At 30.0% G+C, this 8,760-nt stretch overlaps 1 protein-coding gene across 2 annotated transcripts in view; it reads right to left on the bottom strand.

The window, feature by feature from the left end:
- Nucleotides 1–892: 892 nt before the first annotated feature.
- LOC147806265 (N-acetylglucosamine transporter UNC93A-like) overlaps nt 893–8,760 on the bottom strand; it is a 29,811-nt gene continuing 21,943 nt past the window's right edge. For both annotated transcript variants that reach the window (XM_087169065.1, XM_087169066.1), the window contains exons 3-4: nt 4,615–4,882; nt 893–2,830 (exon numbers count right to left, since the gene is read on the bottom strand). In XM_087169065.1, coding sequence (XP_087025191.1) covers nt 2,586–2,830; nt 4,615–4,882 — 513 coding nt within the window. In that variant the 3' untranslated portion in view covers nt 893–2,585. The remainder of the gene's footprint in view (nt 2,831–4,614; nt 4,883–8,760) is intronic.

The raw sequence follows: 8,760 nt of genomic DNA, 5'->3' as shown, positions 1-8,760 counted from the left end.
GGTTCTGTAATAAAGGTATCCATCTGGAAAAAATAGCAAGGAAGTGTTTGATGTAAAAATCTCACTATTATCACTTTAGAATGTTCCGAATTTAAATTTCTTCTAATTCTTGATCCAAGAGTTTCCTTGCCTCTGGATTGGGCTCAAAAGTATAAGGCTACGGAGTTGAACATTTACAGTCGTAAACTCAGAATTGGGTCGGCTGTTCAATAATGGTTATAAAACAAAATAAAATAGTATGTAAAAAATTTCTTAGAATTCTCCACGTTGTGATAAATTTGTTTGTGTGACTGTCTGGTTCCCTTCATCTATTTATTAGTTGTTTTATTCCTTGTTCAAGAAAATATGTACAATACTATTTTATAATAATTTTTTATTTGGTTTATCTTTCAGTACATTTTATATAAAATATCTAGACAATGTATAAAATATTAGAATGTCCTATCTGGTAATGTAAGAAATATTGAACCTGTTGTTAATTTTGCCCAGACATTGCATGAAAGGCTAAATTTTTCTGCCAAAACACAGTTCATCAAACTTTAAAAATGAGAGATTTTTTTTTTTTTACTAAAAAGGAGCGCTTTCTTCAGAATAACCCGTTGTAGTTAGGCAATAAAAAGCTGTATAATATAGTTTATATACTTAGAGAGTAAAGCTTAAAATGCAACCCTTTCATTAGAATACCTGGCGTTTAGTATTTATTTAATTTTGCTGTTTTCCGCTTGGTCTTTTGGAATTGTATAGAATACCAAGACAAAAGCGAGATAATAATTATTTTATATTACGTAATTTTAGGCAAACTGAACACCACTAAGCTATTTAATAAAAAAAATCTGATTTCTATGCATTTTGTTGATAACTTATATAATAAAAACAATGGACAATTGTGTAATTTATTTAACATTTATTCTAAATGGTATTTTTAAATTATATAATGCTACAAAAAGAAGCAAACACTGTATGGAAAATACATTGGATTTTTTAAAAGGAGAAATTAAACAGAGAAAATTACATAAAATTGCCTTACATGTTATTCATAGTTTTATCACAACGTTCTAATGATTCTATTAACTTTACGACTATCAATTTATAAATGAAAATTATTTGAAATTACATAATCATATTGAATTGGCAATTAGCACAAAATAGTAAAGATACAATTTTATAGACCATGCTAATAGTTTAAAAAAATGCCCACTCTCCACATAGAAGAATATGTCTTTTAAAATATCATTTGAGCACAATTACAAATATTTTCAGAACTACAATAAATTATTCATACAAAAATTTTTCATCCCCTTCTCTGAAAGACTTCTTTGTCTGTAATCTCTTAATGATTTTAATGCAAATAAGCACTACCTTTGCAGTTGTTTATCTACTCTTTGACACAAAAGTGTTTTTTTTTTACCGTTTCAGTCGTACGTCTATTTTCAGCCAACAAAGCTTTTTTTACCGTTTCAGACGTGTCTACTCTCACTAAACAATGCTTTATAACGTTTCAGTTGTATGTCTATACTCTCAATTAACAAAGCTTTTTTTTACTGTTTCAGTCGTATGCCTACTCTCAATAGACAGAGCTTGTTTACCGTTTTAGTCGTATGTCTACTCTCAATCAAAAATGCTTTTTAACCGTTTCAATCGTATATCGGTTCTTAGCCACCAAAGCATCTCTAAGTATTGAAAAATAATGTTTACTTCAGCCGATAACATTTGAAAATGCATGAAATTTCCATTATCTGATACAATGTGTTCATTCAACAAAAATTAGGATGATTACAATCTAGTAAACTGATTACAAAGGGGTTAAACGCAACGGAGAGATTTTGCACTTTCAAGAAACATCTCACACGGTCAAGTACGTTGGCTCAGTACAAGCTCAGAACCCGTGTAATTCTGTAGTAACTGCGATGAGCAGAACTTACGTACGTGAACATGGAGAATGCTACATGGAAAATGCAGTCTCTTTATTTTTACATTAAATGCATTATTCACACAAAAAAAGTTAGTACACAAAATACATAAATTCAGAAATCAATGGATAAATAGTTCACTAAAAACTTTTGAAACAGACTCACAAACATTGAAGATTCAGAATTCTGTCCATAGGAACGTAAATGTAGTTAACATTGTTTTGCATCAAACTTTACATTTTGATCAATTGATGGTATCAAAGAACGTATATTTGAATTTCTCATTCACTCAACCGATTGCACTCGCGTTTAGTAAATCTACTAAAAGTGTTCCCTCTTCTAAGGAAGATACTACGTTTTCAGGGACAGGCTATTATTCTTTATAGACTTATGATCGCACGTACTCCGTTCGTCATGCTTTCGGTCTAGTTTACGGATGAAGAAATCTTCGGTTTTGGTGCTTTTGCTCTAGAGGTTATGTGACCAGAAAATACACTTTGCTCGTTACGCTGCTTAATAATTTTTATAACTTCAAAGGAACAAATAAAGTTTTTTTTCTTTAACCCTTTACTTTGAAGCACAACTTTAAATTTATCGAAATAGCAATGATTTCTCATAATAGTCTTGGGATCATTCTTAAAACTGTACATAATGACTCATAAAAATCATCAATCATCAACTTTTTGTCGCCTCATCAATTCCTACTTCACTTTTAAAGTTTTTCCAACTGGCAAATCGTTTCTCCACAAATAAATACCCGATGTATCCTAGACTGGATATAATCAGAAGAACGTATATTTTAATGGATGTGCAGAAGTAGTTGCTGTAGGCGAAAGACAAACAGAAGCCAAGTGCGTACCACACATGAAAGGCTGAAAAGGCAGCTTCTTCCTCTGCTTTGAAAAGCACTCCATAGAAGGCTGAAAAGAAATATTAATGCATTTATGTTTATAAACAGATAATAATATATTAATTAATAAAATGCATCGCATTGTTGTTCGTGTTTTCAAGTTTATAAATATATAATTGGCAAGTTATTTAACTTTCAATTTAATTTCTTCTATAACACTTTGCGTGTATTTAAGTTATATCATCTAAAGATGTTTGTGTTTGGTATTATTTTGTCACACAAGAGCTGCACAAAAATTTTTTTTCCCTGAGATTATGTCATGGAGGGAGGATTCGTACCCACCAGAATTCCTCTTTAAAACAAATTTTCAGTTAATTATTTTTTTCTAGTATAGAAAAAAAGCTAAGCTGACGTCACTCCTTTTACCTGTCCACTGGAAATCCATCAATGATCAATCAGTTACAGATGCAACCAATAGGAATACGTTTATATTGGGATAGGAATACGAATAGTTCAATAGGAGAAGTGCAAACGTTATTGTTTGAATGATAGTGAAACTTAGATTTAGTTCAGTTTCTTACTTGGTCATTGAGATGTCCAAACTAGAGGCTGAACAGTATCACTGAGTAAAATAAATAAATCAGTTGTCGTCTGCGTCATTCCTATTGGATGATTCATATTCACATCCTAATATAAACGTATTCTAATTGGTCGTTATCTGTAACTCATTGATCATTGATGGATTTCTAGTGAATAGGTAAGTAAAGTGATGTCAGTTTAGGCCTCCCTAATAGAGCTCCAAGGGAAATTTAGGCATCTTAGCTTTTTAGGAAGTGGTGGAAATTTCGAATGGTGATAAATTCTGCTAGTAGCGGTCAGAAAATGATCGAAATTCATATTTTCTTGAGGTACTAATGTTCAGCTCGAATCTGCGCTTTCTAATGTGTTAATATTAGAGAAATCTCGCAGAGTGTCACGGTTTCCCACTTAATTTAATGCTAATACCATTGCAGCTTCATATCACAAGTGAGAGTTTTTTTTTGCTTCACAAATCACAGAAATGTTAAATGGTAAAAAATAAGAGGATAATTGCGATTTACACAAGACAAACGCTACGTGAAATTTCTCTATTCTTCTTTCGCGAACGAAAAAAGTTAATTAAAATACATGGTAAAAAAAATTATATTTTCTTGTTGGAATCATAGTGTAAAGTTTATGGGGTTTTATATCTGTCTACGCAATGTGGGGTTTACAATAATAATAATAATGAAATGTAGCAAATTTTGTTACAGATAATCTTTAACTTTGTTATAGAGTTTTTTATACTCCTGGTTGCCGGTGAATCCCTTTTTTTTGTATCATTGGTTTTTAAAAACTTACACCGAATGTATGCTTTTCAATAATTCCTATAAAAACACTTTTGAGCAGCGATGGCTCAATGGATAAAGCATTCGGCTTCCAATGCGGCGAATCGGGTTCGAATTCCGCATCCAGCTTGCACAGACCACAGTGCAGACGTGAAATAGCCTCAGTGGTAGACGGATCATGGGTTAGAGTCCCTTTGCCGTCAGGCTAACCGTGGGAGGTTCTCGTGGTCTTCCTCTCCATGTAACGCACATATGGGGTAGTTCCATCAAAAAGTCCTCCACGAAGTAAAATTTTTCCCAATGCTTGATAAAGGAGTTCCCTTGTCTTCTGGATTGGGTTCAAAATTACAAGGCTACGGAGTAGAACATTAGAAGTCGTAAACTTAAAAATTGGTTCAACTGTTCAATGACGGTTATAAAATAAAATATAAAAATACTTTGATGCAATAATATGCTTGAATTTGAGTTGATATAACATGTGTAATACCTCTCAGCTGAGACCATATAATTCCTACGAAAGCACCCCACATTCCAGCAAATATAAAAAATATTTCAGGATGATGAGGATCTGGACTCCAAAGAAGTAACAGAATATTTGACGCTATATTTAGAACAGCAGCAAATGTAAAAACCGGTATTCGATTAAATAGCTTTACTAGCCAGCCTGAAGATGATGCAAAAACTGCACAGAAGAATCCGTAACATATTGAAACAAGTGCAACGTGGTACGTTCCCCAAGCACAGCCAATGAACGCCTGTAAAAGTAAATTACATTAAAAAAAAAATCATTTTTTGCACATTATAAATAATAATGCATCATTAATTACATTTGTATTTTTTTCGAAAATTCGTTAATTATATGATGAGGTATCGTTTATTAACTAGCTTGTGTTGCAATATAAAATTACCACATTCTCTAAAGAAGTCAAATTCGCTACCTTAATTATAGATAATTATATTACGAGATATCGTTTCTTATGTGGCTTGTTAAATCATTAATTATAATACGAGATATCATTTATTGGTTGGCTTGTTAAATTGTTAATTTTATGAAGAGATATCGTTTATTATCTGGCTTGTTAAATCATTAATTATATGAAGAGATATAATTTATTATCTAGCTTGTTAAATCGTTAATATATGAAGAGATATCATTTTATTATGTGGCTTGTGTTACAATATAAAATTTGCTTCTTACCCTATAGAAGTCCTATTCTCTTCTTTAAAAAGACAGGGTAAACGCTTCTTGGTAAATCCTGTTTTACCTACCTGAGTAATTTAAAATACAGAGCGAAGTTGGTTCAGGTAAACCATAAAGTTTCAAATGCTGAAAAGTTTTTCTTCAAAAGATTAAAATGCAAGCAAATGATGGCAGAATTACTCAGAATTGAGCATCAGGGAAGTAAACCTGCCATAATAGGTTCGCATTTTGACATTTCGAGAAAAATATTCAAGATTTGAAACTTCAGGGTTTATATTATGGTTTATCCAAACCCACGTTTTCTATATTTTAAATTTTTAATTACCATTGTTAGTAAAACAGAATTTGTTACGAAGCGCTTCTCAATAAATTGTTAGAAGGGGAAAATGATTTGATAAAGATTTTTGTATTGAATTTTAATCATAAAAGAAGTTAGAAATACTTGCTTATAGTATAAGAACCATAGTGTCTTCATACACCCATTTCCTCTTTTAAGTATCTCTTTTATGGCTATAATTTAAACTCCACATAATTTTAATCTTGGTCTGACGACGTGGTAGGCATATAAGCTAGTACCCTTACAGAATTTCGACAATGCAATAATTTTCACCGTATATACTTGCCGGACCTATTGCTGTACTCAAGTGTGAAGTTCATGACTTACAGCTTTTTTCCACAAAAGTGAATTGCCCTCCAACTGATTGTGATCCTGGTATGTGAACTACTATTTTTTTAGTTGAATCTTGAGGAGGCAATATTAACTAATGTTTAATAAACTGCAGAAATAATGAATTAATACGCATAATGCAAGAACTCATCCGAAACTATAAACTAAGATTAACGGAGTTAGCCATTGAGTGGAAGCAGTAAAGTAATATTCGGTGAATTGAGCAATGAGTTGAAGCCTAAAACTAATATTTATTGAATCGGACAATGAATACCAGTTGCAAACTAATATTTGTTGAATTGAGCCTTGAAGAGTTGTAAACTAATATATATTTTTTTTAATTAAGCATTGAGACGAAAATAGAAATTTTAAACCGATTACGATTTTGAGTGTGAAACATTGGTGTTTTAAGTATATGGGCTCATATATGGCAGTACTTTTACTTTCGTTACTTGTACCGCCGGTACAAGTAAAAAGTACGTACTTTTACTTGTACTTCGTTACTTTTTAAATTTAGTACTTTTACTTGTACTTTCGTTACTTTTTTAGGGAAAAAGTACAAGTATTTGTAACGGAAATATCGAATGAAATCGTTACTTTTTTCTAAAACTCGGTAATCTTTCTAAAAAAAAAAAGAAATTAAATTTAAAAATAAATGCTTATGTTTTTTTAATTTATAAAATTAATGTGCAATATATATGCATTTGCAGCTAACTTCGTGTTTAAATACTTTCTGTTTCAACTTATACTGCACATTCAATTATTTTTTACTAGCTCAAAGATCACAAAGCTATCTGAAACCCCGTGTTTGCTTTGCTTATGTTTGTGCTTTTAAAACGCGTTTCTAAAGAGTAAAATAATTTTAAATCAATGGTAATTTAAATAAATAAAAATAATAAACTAAAAATTAAAATCAATAGATAAAATTTCTTTTTCGTGCAAATCCATAAAAAGTTTGATACTAAAATTACATTTGATTTTAAAATTATATTATACGATTATATTATAAAATTATATTATAATATTCTTCCGAATTTAAAAATAAATTAATATCCATAATTTTCAAAATTAAAAATAATTAAATAAATAACAACAATTTTGCAAAAACATTAAAGACCATTAAGAATATTGTTCAATAAAATTTTAGGTTACTTTGAATTTTCGATTTCCTAGAAATGTACTTTTAAGTCGTTACTTTTTTTGTTTAGTACTTGTACTTTTACTTTTTACTCGTTACTTTTTAAAATAAGAACTTTTCACTTTTTACTCGTTACTTTTTAAAATAAGAACTTTTCACTTTTTACTCGTTACTTTTTTTAAAAATACTTGTACTTTTACTCGTTACTTATTAAAAGTAACGTTGCCATATATGTATGGGCTAAATAGCGTGGAATCAGGCCCAATAAGCCTAATCTTATGACCCACGATTAGAATTTTTTTTAAATCTTAAAACTACAATCGGAATTCTATTTAACGAACTTCCATTCTACGAATTTCTCTATTTTACGAATTTTTTCGAGGAACCAAGAGCATTTTGGAAATTTTTTTGTAAAATAACTTCCATTTAGCGAAGTGAATTATTTTCCATTTAACGAACTTTTCATTGAGATCTACTTTCCCTATTTTCCGAAATATTTCTTAACATTTTAAACTTGTTAAGGCAATTTATTATGGGGGAATTGACCTTGAACTAATTTTCGAAGCCACTGCTTTTTGAAATGTATTACTGTTTTCTCTAAAAATTATCTTAGACAGAGCAGTAAATTCCCTTTCCCTTTTTGTTTGCATTTCAAACGAAAAATTCAGTTCAAATTAACGGATTTTATCCGTATCAATTTAACTTAACGCATGCGGTAATGTATGCTTAAAATAACTTTTATAATAAATGCAACTATAATTTTATACATAAATTTACTCTTTTTTTAGTTGAAAATGTATATAGCATGATAGTGTAACACCGGATAATGTTTTGCTCTATTCTTGCTTTTCATGCAGATTTCTTTTATGGTTAAGATTTATAAATAAATAGTAGATACTAGTTTACAAGATAAAAGTGCATCAATTGCTATTTTAATTATGTCTAGTGTTTATGGACTTAAAACTTGTTTTGTGTTGTTTAAGTGTTTTAAAAGGTGTTTTTCTATTTAATGAATTTTCCATATAACGAGCTTATTGTCGGTATTTAGCGACTTTGTTAAATAGAGGTCCGACTGTATTTCTTTTATATTAAATTTATCTTTACATCTGTAAAAAGGAGATCTGGTTTTGTGTTGGTTACATATAACAAGCAAGAAGCAAATAAATAGCTTAAGGACATTTTGAGAAAAGTAGTATTGAAGTAGGGGAGAGTCGGGTAGCCCCGCTCACTTAAGGAGTATTGCTTATATTTCTGTATAATACTGAGTAATGATCAACATTTTTGTATGTTTCTATTGGTTTATCATCTAATTAAATAATGCAAAAAGAATAAACCAAAAAAAGAATGGTTAAACTTAAAAAAATAGAAATTTAAAAAAACATGTTTTTCAGCTCTTTTCAAAATGTGTCGGGTAGCCCCGCCCAGTTACAAAAATTGTGTTTTTTGGCTATTTTTTCAGGTGTAAAAGAGAATGACCAATGTATTGACAATAGATAAACCTCATTTATTATTTTTATCACAAAATTATTTTATTTATTGCATATTTATATACTTTTAGTGAATTCTATCATTTAATAACAACAAATGTCATACTTTTTTATCATTATTAATGTTTATTAATATATTA

This window comes from Parasteatoda tepidariorum, chromosome 8 (genome assembly GCF_982258835.1).
Source record: "Parasteatoda tepidariorum strain Cologne lab strain chromosome 8, Ptep-v5.0, whole genome shotgun sequence".
In the NCBI taxonomy this organism is placed as follows: domain Eukaryota; kingdom Metazoa; phylum Arthropoda; class Arachnida; order Araneae; family Theridiidae; genus Parasteatoda; species Parasteatoda tepidariorum.
The sequence above is the reverse complement of the archived record's forward strand: the minus strand, read 5'-3'. Positions and strand labels throughout refer to the sequence as shown.